The following is a 13,887-nucleotide window of genomic DNA, read 5'->3' as shown; positions in this document are numbered from 1 at the left end:
TCCAGGAGCAGGAACATGGAGGAGTGAGAGCAGTCTGAAAACAAACGGCGCGCTTCTTCCCTCTCCTCTTCACTCTTTGGAAGAGAGTCTTAAAGGTGTAAAACTTATTATTCAATATAAACAGAACAAGACGATTGGGGATAAAAGCATCATATAGTCATACCCAGGACATCCAGGAACCACAATGATCAGGCTTGGCAGTGCCTGAGAGCACTTTTGGTCAGTCCTGGACAGTACCACAGGCTCTCTTTGAGAAAACAACCATAAGCATCCTTCCTAGCTGAAACAGACCATTAAGTAGCACTCCAAAAATCAGGGCTAAAGTGCCTGAAGATGCATCCAAAATGTCAAGCATCTGTGATTCATTCCATTCTTCTGAAAATGCATGTTGTAGTCCATTTGCACTTTCATAAATCTGATGGTTGCTTTGTCTCTGTGTTCTGAAAGATTTCTATTGAAATTGTTACAATTCTGCATGTCTTTTCAAGGAAAGATGAAGCCATCTTCTGTTTATTCCTGCCATGGCACAGTTGGAAATGGGATATTTGCCAGGAACTCACACAGTCAATGTGAGAGAGTTGCTATAGGCTGCAGCTTTATACCACTAGTTTTCCTTTGCACTTTTTTTCCTTTCAGAATTTGGCAAGAAAGTTTATCTAAAAACCAGCCTACATCTTGATAATCTTCAGGCCACCATAAATATTGACTCCTTTGTAGGAAGTTTCGAATCGGTTTGTTTCTTCAGTTGATACTGAGAAAGTGACCCAACCACTACCATAATGAGGACATCCTTCAGATCACAGAAGTACCTGTTCTGGGTGAAATGAAAGGCTTCCACACACCACCCATCTTTGAGAAACTGCCTGGTCACAATGCAAATTGTTTTTCTGCTGTTCCAAATGGCATCACGAATATTGTTGATAAGTTCTTCGCCAGGCAAGAAATCTCTTTCCTCAAAACACAAGGTAAATCTGTTTTTATCAAAATACTGTGAATCCAGGGGCTTTAGCAAAGATTTCTGGACCCATTCAAAGTCATTTTTGCTGTAGCAGAGATATGCATCATATTTGTATTCACTTTTATCTGCTGTTCGTTGTTGATTGTCTATCAAGTCATTTTGTGGTGGTTTTATACCACATGAAACAAATCCCCCAGCAGCGAGTAAAAATTATGACTGCCACCAGAAACACAACAATGACCAAGAAGAAGATGAAGAGTGAGAATCTGAGTGTCTGCTGGAGTTCATCTTCATCATAACCATTGTATGTCATATATGACAGGGGTATCCCTTCAAAGGCAGGGTACACACAGTATCTCTCAGACTGGGAGCCAGCCATGGTTACATTGGTTTCATTCAGCCACACTAGCAGGCTCTTTAAAATGCAATCACAGACATAATTATTATGTGTTATATCCAGAATATTCAAAGTCATAAAGACTTCAGGGTCAGGGGAAAACAGCTGGTTTCCAGATAAGTTTAGGTTTGTTAGGTTTCGTGGGAAAAACCCAGGAGAAAGATGAGACAACAGGTTGGAAGCCAGGTTAAGTCTTCTAAGAGATGTTAGACCTCTAAAAATCTCCTGTGGAAGAGCACTGAGGTAGTTGTTATTCAGATGTAGAACTTGAAGTTTGGGCAGTGCCCCAAACACATCCAAACATAAATCTCCCTCCCACACCAGCTGTAACATATTTTCACCTAGATCCATATATAGTAACTGATTGTTTTCTATAACATAAGCACTCTTCACACAGTAAGAGAACCAGTTCTGTTTTAAAAAGATATACTGCAGATATGGAATTTGGAAAAGAACATACAGGTCACCTAGGTTTGCCAACCAATTTCTTTCTAATTTGAGGTGTGTTGCAGTTATTGCTCTGTCACCTGCAGACATTAGCTTATTGTCACCTAAAAAGGCAAAGCTCAGATGTGGAACAGAAGGGAGACTTTTAATGGCATTGTCTCGGAGATCAATTATTTTCAGATTTACTAAATACCTGAATGATTTGTCACCAATCATCCCAATATGATTTTGCTGTAAATCAATATACATTACATAGACCCTCAAAAGTGTAATTGTACAACTTACCCAAAAGGTTTCTTGAGAGATTGAGAATTTTTAGGTTGCCCAAGCCAAAAAATGCTTATCACTGAACCTTTTCAAAAACAAGATAATGTTTTCAAAAAGGTTCAGTGATTCCAGATTGCCAAGACTTTGAAAGACTAAAGAATTGAGAGAGAAAATGTAACCCTGTGAAATATGAAAGAACCTTAGATTACTTCTTCCTAGTCCTGCAAAAGTAGAATCATCTGGATTTTTTAAGTTATCAAAGCCAAATCCTGAACCAATTTTAGGACTGCTAAATATTAAAGAACTTATTTGAGTCTCTTCAATGGCTGCACAGAGATATTGGACTCTCTCTGTTCTCCAGCCATTGTCACTAAGGTCTAGTGAGCTAAATGTAATATTTTTGAAAGGATTGGGGAACTTGGCCCAGGCCACATCTTCTGTCTTGTACAAATGATTAGAACCAAGGTTAAAAAATAAAAAGTGTTTTCCTTGGAAGCTGGTAAGATTGGTTTGACAAAAGTTGGGTATCTTGTTGAATTTCAGGTTCACACTTTTCAAGGCTGTTAGATTATAAAATAAGGGGCGGGGATGAAGTTTTGTGATTTAATTCATTGAAAGATCCAATTCTTCCAATGACCTTAAATCTTGAAAGTAACATTCTTCCAGGATGGAATCTCCAAGGGAATTGTGAAACAGACAGAGGACAGTCAGGCTTGGCACGCCCCCAAAAGCATCAAGATGCAGTTGAAGAATCTTATTGTCTCCCAAGTCTAAGATACAAAGGTTTGGAAGGTTCCTGAATGCTCCTTTTCCTACGGTAGCAGGATGGACTAACTGGGTTCCGATTTCCAACACCACAAGTGCCCCAGCAGTGGAAACAAAGTCACTTTTCTGAGATAGTTAAGTCAGGAAAAGTTTCACTGTATCTTTTGGCACAGGTGGAACATCTCTGAGGCTGCAGAAAAAAGATATGGAGACTTGGGCTTCTGAGTAGCACCTTCTACATGCACACGCACCACTAGCTAGTGACAGCCCAAAGACAAGGAGGAGCTGATGGCACAACATCATGAACCTATGTGAAAAAAAGTGACAACAGTGAGAATTAGGTCTGCAGTTGGCTCTGAAACTCTTTGCAGTGAGTTTCAGAGCACATTTTTAACAGCTGTAGAATGGAGGACTGATGTCACCCTAAAGATGACTTGAGATTTGGGATTTATCCTTTCTCTGAAGTCTAACAAGCATCACCTGATAGGCTGTTTGGTCAGAACATGCATCCCAAAAAGATGTGAGGGCCTCCTATAACCTAAAAAGTAACTCTCCTTTATGTTCCTGTCCTAGGGTGACGTTATGATGCTTGTATCCCCAGTTGGGTGTTCTGTTTATGCTGGATGTTATATTTTATGCCTTCAGGACTGGCTCTGACAGTGAAGGCAGGGAGAAGAACACAGAATTTCGTTATCAGCTGCATCATCGCCCACACTCTGCTGGAACACAGAACCCCGCTGTTGTTGTCTGGGCACGGACAGGGCAGAGCACAGGGCTCCTTTAGTTTTTCAGTTAGTTTAGCTAGCTGAGGCAGTCTGAGTTTTCCCTGGACTGTTTTTCTTTCCCTTTTCTTGGAACTGTTCGAACCTGCCCCGAACTGGGACCTGGGGAGCACTGAGAGCTTGCACCTTGTGGCCTACCGGGACCTACTCTGGGCAGCAGACTCTCCCAGCACCAGAGGGATTGATAACAGAGTGACCACCCACAGGAGAGACTTTCTGAATTTGTCATCTCTTCAGAGCGGCAAATGAGTTCTGTCATCCAGTATTGTTCATTTCTTGTGCTGGGGAGTGCTTGGCCTGTTAAATAAACAGGTTTTCTTCCACTTCTCTCCAAGGAAATTCTTCCTGAACCGGTTGGGGGGAGGGGCTGTGTGGGCTTGCTTTCTGGGCGAGCCCTTTTGGAGGTTTTCTCCCAAATTTGCCCTAAACCAGGACAGTTCCTAAAAACCCCACCGGTAAGAGTAAAAAATCTTGGCCTAGCTATTTCATCTGCACCATGGAACTGATAATGTTGGTGTATTAGCTTAACTCCTTAATTAGTTTTTCCAAAAAGGCCAAAACATTTGCATTGTCCAAGTAAAGTGCAGCCACCCAATCATCTCAACAGAGCAGGCAAATGCTGTTCTTTCCCTGAGTGCTCTCCTTGTCACCTGTGTGGAATTTACATTGTTATCACACAGAGGTGCCTAAAAGCCATGAGTTCTTAAGAAGGGAAACCTCTTTTGGGGCTCCTCCTCAGATTAACCTGACAATGTGAAATTGTTCTGGAAATGGCTGTAAAATGGTTTAGAAAGTATAGGCAGGAGCAAGATTAACAGTGATGGAAAAAAACAAAACAAAAGCAGTAGCCTGAAACTGTGCTGCAAGATTTCATGTTTTATGAAAAAATACATTTTCCAAACTGTAAATTCCTAAATTATACAAAAAGGTGAATAGCACAATTTATGCAGCTTACTGATGAATCCATTTATTCCCACTCTTGCATTATCCCCTATGTCTGCCTGTCACCCTTTTTATCTGAGACAAAAAACCTCTTCAGAGCAAGGAAGGTCTTTTCTATTGAGCATGGTAAAGGACAGAGCAAATTATTAGCATTAAAATGGTTGTTTGTGTAGTTAGTTTTAAAAAAAACCCTAACCTTCTAAGATTGCAACCATCTGCTTCTGTTTTTAGCCAAGCATTTACTGAAAAGAAATGATGACTCAATGGGTGATTTTTTGTGTCCTCCAGCACAACTTGCTTAAAGATTGGTAAGTGTGAATTCTTGTAGAACCAAACCCCCATCTAATGTCTGCAAAGTAGATCTACTTCAGAGCAAAAAACAGTGGGGCTTTGAATTTCTATTCTGATTTGAGCCTCCCTCTTTAAAGGACAAGAACAAAACTCCATCCAGAATACTGCACTATTAAATTAAATTAAATTAAATTAAATTGAATTAAATTAAATTAAAATTATGCTTATTGCTGCCATACAATGGGATTCCTGGGAAACCAGAAAGTATGTAGATGTGGCTTCAGTAAGTAATCACTATGACCTTCCCGCTGCAAAAACCAAAGGAAAGATCCAGCCAATTTTTAGAGACTATCTACTCCATAGAAAGTACAAGAATACTACAACACAATCCAGTCCCATAACTGACATGATCCTACTGTATTGAACTTTTTTGGTGATGTTCTCCAAGTCACCTGATTATATTAAAACTTTCACTTGTAGCAGCTTTGACTGCTGGAATCAGGCTGTCAATTTTCACCCTGGAGACTCAAACACTAAGTGGGAAACTCACACAGCTCACAATAGTGATCTTGTCATTTTTAAGACAATCTCGTGTGCTTGAGACAAGCTCTGATCCTTGAAAGTAAAAGAGATTAGGGATGTACGATAAGAGTTGATGTCTGAAGTCCTGGCATTCAAACTTCATTCATGTTTTGTCTCACTAAGGAATTTGGGATGTGCCACAAAGAAAATCAAATTGCAGGCAGTGAGCATCAAAATTCTCTTTTATTGAGCATAGTAAAGAACAGAGCAGTTTATTAGCCCTAAAGGGGTTGTCTGTGTACTGCACTTTAAAATAACCATGAAGAAATTTAAAATTTTTCTATGGGGAATAATTCCAAGTACTAAAAAATAACTGTACCTCTTTTTTGACCTAGTGTGCACTTTTAAAGGGGACTTCATAAGCAGTAAACTACATAATGTTTGTTGTGACTACAAAATATTGTAAGTTATTAAAAAAGACACAGCTAAACGTACAGCTGGTCATTCAAGATCTCGTTTACTTTTTTACTTCTCTCCTTGCTTGAGCTATGAAAACAAAACACCAAGTTACCCTTTTAATATTTGATAATTATTATAGTTCTGCTTCTTGACATCTTGATATAAGATGTTTAGCACAAATAGTTTTAAATTACATTTATCTTCAGACCTTTACATTCTCATCCCAGATTAGATGGATGCTTTTAAAGTTTGGGCAAAATCACAGCATCATCAAAAGCAGTGATAAAGAGAAAATACTTTAAAAGTCAATATTTAATGGATATGTGTACAATAGACAGAAAAAGCTAAGAATGTTTAGAGTGCAAGAATTAGAAAATTTTGGCTTTAAATTTTAAAATGTAGTTTTATTTTTATTATGATAATACAAGAAATTGGGGAAATATTTTTAGAGATAATTTCTTTTATATTGACCTGCTTTTCCATATTTTTGTGAGCTAAAAAAACATCTAACAATCTTTTAGCAGTTGTTACACTCCAACTTTGCTCTGGTTTAGTGTCAAGGAGGATTCCACTTGTAAACTCTTTGCTCCCTTTCTGCCAAAGTTATTACCTTTTTCCCCAAATCCATGAAGAGCAGAGGGATGCTGGCACTAAGAAATGCCTCTTACTGCTCTCAAGAAGACAGCAAAGATTTGTAATTGATCAGAATCCCATCGTGCAGCAGTTTATGCAACCGTTCACCACTGTACAATAGCATGTAAAACCTTTTGAGAAGAATATTCTTCCCACAAAATGAGGGTCACCCTATTCTATTACCTGTCTGTGCAGGGACATGGAGATGAAGGGATGTGTAAATGCTCAATTCACATAATCATAGAGTCACAGAATCTTTAAGGTTGGAAAAGGCCACCAAAGTCACTGAGTCCAACCTTTGGCCAAACACCACCATGTCAACTAAACCGTAGCAGTAATTGCCAGGTTCAGTTGTTTCTTGAACATTTACAGGGATGGTGACTCCACCACCTTTCTGGGCTGCCTCTTCCAATGTTTAAACACCGTCTTGGTTTGGAAAGACAGGTGTCTGCTATGGATGGCAGGAGCCTCCCCTGAAATGGAAAATGTAAATCCCCCTGCTCCGAATTGCTACAAATTTTAAATTAAGGCGCTCTTAGGCAAAAAATATGGGAGCAGGAAATAACAGTTCTGTAATAGGGAAGAAAACAAAAAGATAAAATAAACAATGCAGTAAACCAAAACAACACTGACAGAGCCAGAACACAACCTAACACCCTGTTGGTCAGGGTGCTGGTAGCAGTCCATTTGGAATTGTGGCTGCAGTCCTCCTGGAGTGTCAGGTGTGGTTCTGTTGGAGCAGGGATCCTGTAGAAGGGTGTACTCTTCCTCTGAAGATCCAGTGGAAGAGCCAGCTGTTCCTCTGGGAATCCAGTGGAGAAGCACTGCTGGTGTTCCAGAATCTCAAGATTATAACTGGGTAGGAATGCTTGGCTCTTCCCTCTGTGCTGGAGCATCTCACAATGGGATGTTATAGTTCTTATCAGTCATGCAGTGACATTCCATAGCCTATTATAAGCAGATGTCTCCCCAGAGGAAGGAGTGGTTGTAGAAGAGATAAGGAAAACTGCCCACTTAACAGAAGACAACTGCCATACAGATGGCAAATAGAATACAATTTGCTTGACAATCCAGGACAAACACCCTTTCAGTGAAAAAATTCTTCCTGAATATCCAACCTGAACCTCCCTGGTGGAGCTTGAGTCTATATCCTCTTGTCCTGACAAATATTTAAAATTTTCATTATTGAAAACTGAAGCACTGAAGTTCAAAGAACCAGAGCCCAGCATGTGAGATTTTGTTTCCTTCTATGTTGAAAACTGATGTTGGAAAGAATAAAGGGAAGGGGAAGAGTGGGAAGGCTTTGAGTCATCTGGAACTGATCTTCCCTATTGTACTCACTGTTTTAAAACCTGATTTTGCTAACCTGGTTTCAAACCACAGCACAGGATGATGGGAATTGGCAGTACCTGAGAGTGGATGCTGTAGCAGAGCCTGTCTATCTCAGCACTGCTGAGACACGCAGAGGGACTGTCAGTAAGCAGGGCCTGGAGTAAAGCTGAAAAGGAGGGCTCAGACTGTCTCTTTTTGTTATTCATGGCAGAGTGGCAACTCTCTTATCGAAATTTAGAAAGCACTTATTACTCCTCTTTCCACACCCCCAACAGAAACATGCTGGAAAAGCTGCTGTGCAATTGCTGTCTAAACCCCATGAAAATTCACCTGAATAGACAAAGACGTTTCAATCTCCTTCAGATCTTGAGCGTCTTCCAGCCATCCAAAGGAGTCTCCCTTGTGCACTCTTCTCTTTATATTCCCAGGTCACAATTCTGTAGGGAAATGAGAATCATTCCTACTTCTTGGAGAAAGTGCAGAATAAAATACCATTGTCTGATGCCCTAGCATCATTCATATTTTCCTCACTCGTGGTAAAAATTATGATTATCTTTCCCAGAGGCTGGTGATATTCACTGACTGTGAAGGACTATTTGTATTTGGTGCTTGGTAAAATTTCTCAGAAAAAAACCCACTAAGACCTTCAAAGATTATAATTTTTCTTTTCATCTAACAGAAAGCCCACTGACAAGGAGTTTGTAATATTTATTTAGGTCATAAAAAAGATCTTGAAAAATATATTGCAAAACAGGAAGCCTTTGTTCTTAGACTGGTCAGATAAAGGCCAACTGCTATTGTGAAAATTTGTATTGCTGATGCTATCTGAATGGACAAAAATCTACTTACTGAAACAAAAATAAAGCTCCAAGCTTTTGACTGGGCCTTAGGCCATCACAATATATGCATTTGTGCTCATAAAAAGTTGTGCAGTGTAAATACACTTTTTGTCATGGGACCCCTCTAGCCAATTAAGATCTAAACAGAAACTATTTCAATTATTTAATTTATCAGATGATTGATGAATGTGCCCCATCCTACCTCCTCAGTTTCTCCCTTAAGTTGCCAGGATGCTTAAATCAAATAGAAGATTTCCTCTTAAAATCAGGAAGCATCTTACAAGGTAATTGAGCACTGTGACAGCTCCTATCATTGATGGAAAAAACATAAGGCATTTAATGACCTGACAGAGTAGAAGGACCATCAAAGCCAGTACTGTCTGGGTGTAATGATTTACTTTCTGTTTGTATTTATTTGTTTGTTTTGATATCCCAACAGATTATACTATGAGATGCAAACACACAAAGACAGATATGATTCCACTAATTACAGTGTAACAGTTCTTTACAGGAGAGCAGTCCCCAGAAGGACAGGAAAATAAACTTGAAAACAGAGACTAGAACATGCTTGGGCTATTCTGTGGAGGACAGGAGTAAATTGAATATGCAGAGAGTCTTAGACCCAGACCTCAGCTTTTGGCCCTAGCTCAGCTGTTTTTAGCCTCTAGCACAGTTTTGAGTGTGTCCCTGGTGAGCAGGGTCAGCCTGCTTGTTTCCCTGCCCAGCAGCCAGCTGGGTTGTTTGTCCCAGTATGGCCCAAGCACGGGGCACTGGTCCATGAGCCAGCCCTGGGCAGCCCAGCTCTGCCCTGTGTGTCACAGGACAGCATGAAGGCAGAAAGAGCCTCAGCTGGGCCTCAAAGAGGACCAACAACTAGTCTTCCAGCTCCTAAGGAAACAGGGCTTTAGTGAGGACAGTGATGATTCATTTGGAGGTTTGGGGGGTTTTCGTTTGGTGGTGCTTTTTTTGTTTTACCAAAGTTTTTGCTACTGTTGTTTGCCAGCAGTGACACACATTCTAGGCAATCACAGTCACCACTCAGGGATTCTTACCTTACATCTTGAGCCCATGTTTTCTTTGAAAGCTCTCATCTGAGAACTGCCTGGTCTACACCAGAAGCCACCCTGGGGGATAAAATCTCTCCTTCCTATTAGTCTCCCCTCCCTCTTTGCTATAACTTTGGACTGTGTCTTTCAGAAATTGGATTTAGCCCAGGAACTCAATGTTCTTTTTTTGTGCTTGCAGGGTAATTAGAAGCAGCCAGGATTTAAGCTCTCACCTGGAAAAGATCAAAGTGATAATAGGAAAGGAGTCCTAGGAATGACAGTCAAGTTTTTAAGTTGCAGGAAGCCAGCTTTCACAGATGAGACAGAAATCCTTCAGGAAGCAGTGAATCCTTGACAAACTGGAGAAGCAGCAGTTACAGTCTGAAGATTGTAACTCCTGGGGTCACAAGCAGAGCTCTGTACAATCCTTTTTAAAGGTCTCACCTTTTTATAAAGTTCATCAGTGCTGTCATGCCTGTGAAACAGCTGTCAGGCATAAAACAGTGGTAATGGTTTGGTAGCCTGAAGTCAGCAAAGATGAGTAACAGTGATCAGCCAGAGGGGGAATGGCATGGTTACCACTCCTGCACTTCTGGGACCAAATCTGCACACATTATTTATTAGAGAACTATTTAAAAAGTATGGAAATGATTCCTGAATATGTGGAGCCAAATGGAACAAATTATAAAAAAAGATGCTTGCTTTTGCAAGTATTTTTTTTGCACATGCACTTTAAAAAAGCAATCAAAAGATAACAAGCTGCAAATGTCCAGTGACAAAAGGAACATAAATATAATACAATGAGAGATAAAATCTGCCCAGCTTTAGGATCCAGACTTTCCTGGAATCAAGATGCTTGAATTTATTTGAAATAGGATTTAGATATGAATGAATTTGAATTTACTCTTGCTGGTGGAGGAGAAAAATGTGAAAATTTCACTCACTAGTATGGCTGAAAAATCTCTGGACTGTCGAACCTGTGATGCAATGAAGACCTATCAAGTAAAGAAGGTAGAAAAGGAGCTGGTGGCCTTCCTGAAACCATTCTTGTGGGAGGCTCTTGGTGAGGGAGCTGTTCCATCGACTCCCAGCATGGCAGGAGCATCCTAGGGTTCACCCGCATATATGTCCCAGATCAATTGCTTATCCACTGATTATCCTTACAAAAGATAGTCCCAACCCAGCCATGATGAACAGCTGTCACACAGGCTGAGCTGATGAAAGGCATGTAGAGCGGAAGCAGGTGACTGAATGACACACTCTGTGCAGTGCACCTAGAAAAACACACACCTGATTTCTGAATCCATAAAGACCTGCAGTCAGATACCAAGGGACTGTCAAAAGAGAAATCCCCATGCAGGTTATATTTTAAATTCTCTCCCTACCCAGCTCTTTCCAGAGAGAAAGTCAGCTATGCCTTTATTTAGCATATTATTCTGTCAAGTAAAACAGCTACAGTCAGCTCTATTTTCTTCACTATGCTACACCAAACCCTTTTCTCACACACATACCCACTAACTGTGGAAGCATTGGTTATTTTTGGACAGGAGGCGCTCTCCTCTTCCGTTATAGCTCTTCCAGATGAGTGAATAACATTCAATATTCTCTAAATAATGTTTCAGCCTAATGAGGGCTTGGGGATGCTTTGTATGGGACCAAGGGAGGGAAGGGAGAAGATCTGCTCTGGGCTGCTTCCATGTTCTCATTATGCATGTGTCCAACCCAGAAACCATCCTTAGAGAACACTGTGGAGGTCCTTCTAGCCCTGTCCTCTAGTTCCCATCTTTCACCACCTTACTCAGCTTCAGGAAGTTCTTGCATGACACAGCTTCACAAGGAAGCTGGAGATGACCAAAATTAGCCTGTTGCCAATTAAGAGGAAAACGCATCTCATTCACCCACCGGCAGATATCTGATGGACTGAACTTTCCCATGATCTGGGTGAATGCTCCCAGTCATGGAATTAAAGAAATACAGCAACAGCTTACTGCTCCATTTTACAACACTGCTGTGCTTCATGCTAGGTCGGAGCTAGAAGCCTGCCTACCTGACAACACCTATGCCATGTGTTAGCCAGGTTAGATGCTGGCCAGTCAGTCCTGCCAGATTAGGGCACTGCTGCGTGTCTGCAAAAGCAAAATACTTTGTGCTCAAGTTCTCAAGTACTTAAGTCCACGGTGGAACTGCTGAAATCCCTCAAACTGGACTCCTCAAAGACCTGGTGCAGATGCAGCCTTGTCTTATCAAGCCTCACCTCCGACACCTTTGTGAAAAGAGGGTAGTAATCCTTGTCCGCCTCGGGCGAGAAAGTGAATGAGTGCTAAGTTACATAGTGCTCTGAAAAATGCGAAGTGAAACCCTTCTGCCAAAACATTTTCCTAGGGCTGGAAAACCTTATTTCTTGGCGGCTTAAAGGGACAGCGGAAGGAGGGGCGGTCGACGGTGAGAAGGGAAAGTGAAGATTGACCCTTGGTGTGCCGTGGGCTGTGACGGACCCGTGTAGGGCTGTCGCTCTCTCCCGCAGCCCGGTCCCGTGTCCCGACGCCACGGCCAGCGCTCCAGGGCAGAGCGGCCTCGCACAGAAACTCGGCCGGGAAGAGCCTCCGTGTTCCCCGCCTTGTTCCCCGTTCCCCGCGTTTTTCCCACATACACACCGGGCAGCTGGAGAAGGAGAGCGTCCTCCACCTGCCGGGAATGGCTGGGGCGCGGGTCCGGCGGGGGAAGCTGGGGACAGCGGGAAGAAGCGGTGTCTGAGTTGCTTACTCACGCAAGGAGAGAGTAACCAAAGGGCGTAGCCAGGGAGCGGGTGCGCCGCAGGGAGGCACTGTAGTTCTAGTTCCGTAAGGACTAGAAGGAAGCGGTGATTATGTGGCTATGGAAGGGGGGGTGGGGGGAGGGGGTAGAAGGTAGAATCATCAGGGAAGAAGTACTGGAAAATAAAATCCCCAGCAGAATGGAAACCCTCCCTGGGTTTCCAAGATCGGCTGCTGGATACCGAACTCTAGGGCCCCAATAAAAGAAGGAAGTGAAGTGTTGGAGCAGCTCCAGAGGAGGGACATAAAAATTCTTAGGGGGCTGGAGCATCTCTCCTATAAAGAAAGGCTGAGACAGCTGGAGAAGAGGAGGCTCCAGGGAGACCTCAGAGCATCTTCCAATACTTAAAGGGTGCCCACAAGAGGGCAGGAGAATGACTTTTTACAAAGGATGTAGTGTTAGGACAAGGGTGAATTACTTTAAACTGACAGAATATGGATTAGATTTGGATTAGATGTTGGGAAGAAATTCTTCACTGTGAGGGTGGTGAGGCACTGGAACTTCCCGGAGAAGTTGTGGATAACCCTTCAAGGCCAGGATGGATGGGGCTTTGAGCAACCTGGTCTTGTGGAACATGTCCCTGCCCATGGCAGGGGGGGTTGAAACTGGATGATCTTTATGGTCCCTTCCAGCCCAAACTGTTCCATGATTCCACGGGAGAGGGTGAAGCCTGGGAAACCAGACTGAGAGGTGCAGCCAGAGCACAGGAGGCAGCTTTTATGGGCTTTGCTGCATTTTAATGTTTAGGAGATTATCAGACTGACTCATCTCAGACTAAGAAACATGAACATTTATGTTTGCTTGGTGCTTGAGCTGTTTCTTCTGGTCCTTTTTCAGGTGGAAAGAGCCAGCACATCTCTATCTCTTACCTCCAGTACAGCTGACTCTCTGATCTGCACTTAATCTGACCCAAGATAACTGTATGCAGATGATCCTCCACTCACATTATTATCCTATTTCTAATGGCCATTACATTCCATTGCCTACATTACCTGATACAAAGTGGAATACTTAGGCTTCCTAAAGAAGTTTGGATTGAATGATAGATCAGTAACTGAAGTGATTTATTTGCATGTTACTGTAATTCTTAGAGAGCAATCCAGGAATGAAAAGGGGAGGTAAAAGAGAGGACAGGGTAACATTTATTTTTAAAAAATTATAGTAATTCAGGTTTTCATGTTACATTTAGACAAAATTTCTGGAAATTGATGCTATTTGAAAAAATGGCCACCTCTGAGCTAACTCTTGAGCTCGCTTTTGCATGGCCATATCCACAGGAGAGAGCTGGGGATTCAGTAACATTGCATGGGAGACATGGGAACCTAAAGCACTGTATCTACAATATACCTCTTGTTAACCAAAGCATCACCTAATCTGGACAGATGGAAATGCA

At 41.9% G+C, this 13,887-nt stretch overlaps 1 protein-coding gene and 1 long non-coding RNA gene across 4 annotated transcripts; both read right to left on the bottom strand.

Moving 5' to 3' along the window:
- Positions 1-555: 555 nt before the first annotated feature.
- On the bottom strand, positions 556-3,540 carry TLR5 (toll like receptor 5). The gene is given in 6 exon segments (XM_039705826.1): positions 556-736; positions 738-1,117; positions 1,119-2,055; positions 2,057-2,166; positions 2,169-2,510; positions 3,493-3,540. Coding segments are annotated over 6 exon segments (1,989 nt in total). The 3' UTR covers positions 556-564.
- Positions 3,541-7,158: 3,618 nt separating this feature from the next.
- On the bottom strand, positions 7,159-12,458 carry LOC120500654. 3 transcript variants are annotated; one of them, XR_005627153.1, is made up of 4 exons: positions 9,914-12,458; positions 8,837-8,941; positions 8,126-8,232; positions 7,159-7,622 (listed from the first exon to the last, which is right to left on the bottom strand). It is a non-coding gene; the product is annotated as an uncharacterized LOC120500654 (long non-coding RNA). The 3 variants fall into 3 exon arrangements; XR_005627152.1 differs by having other exon boundaries at positions 7,159-8,232; positions 9,914-10,039; positions 10,125-12,458; XR_005627151.1 differs by having other exon boundaries at positions 7,159-8,232.
- Between the last annotated feature and the right edge of the window lie 1,429 nt (positions 12,459-13,887).

Source organism: Passer montanus, unplaced genomic scaffold (genome assembly GCF_014805655.1).
Source record: "Passer montanus isolate IOZ18808 unplaced genomic scaffold, ASM1480565v1 scaffold185, whole genome shotgun sequence".
Taxonomy (NCBI): Eukaryota; Metazoa; Chordata; class Aves; order Passeriformes; family Passeridae; genus Passer; species Passer montanus.
Note: the sequence above shows the minus strand (reverse complement) of the source record. Positions and strands in the feature narration are given on the sequence as shown.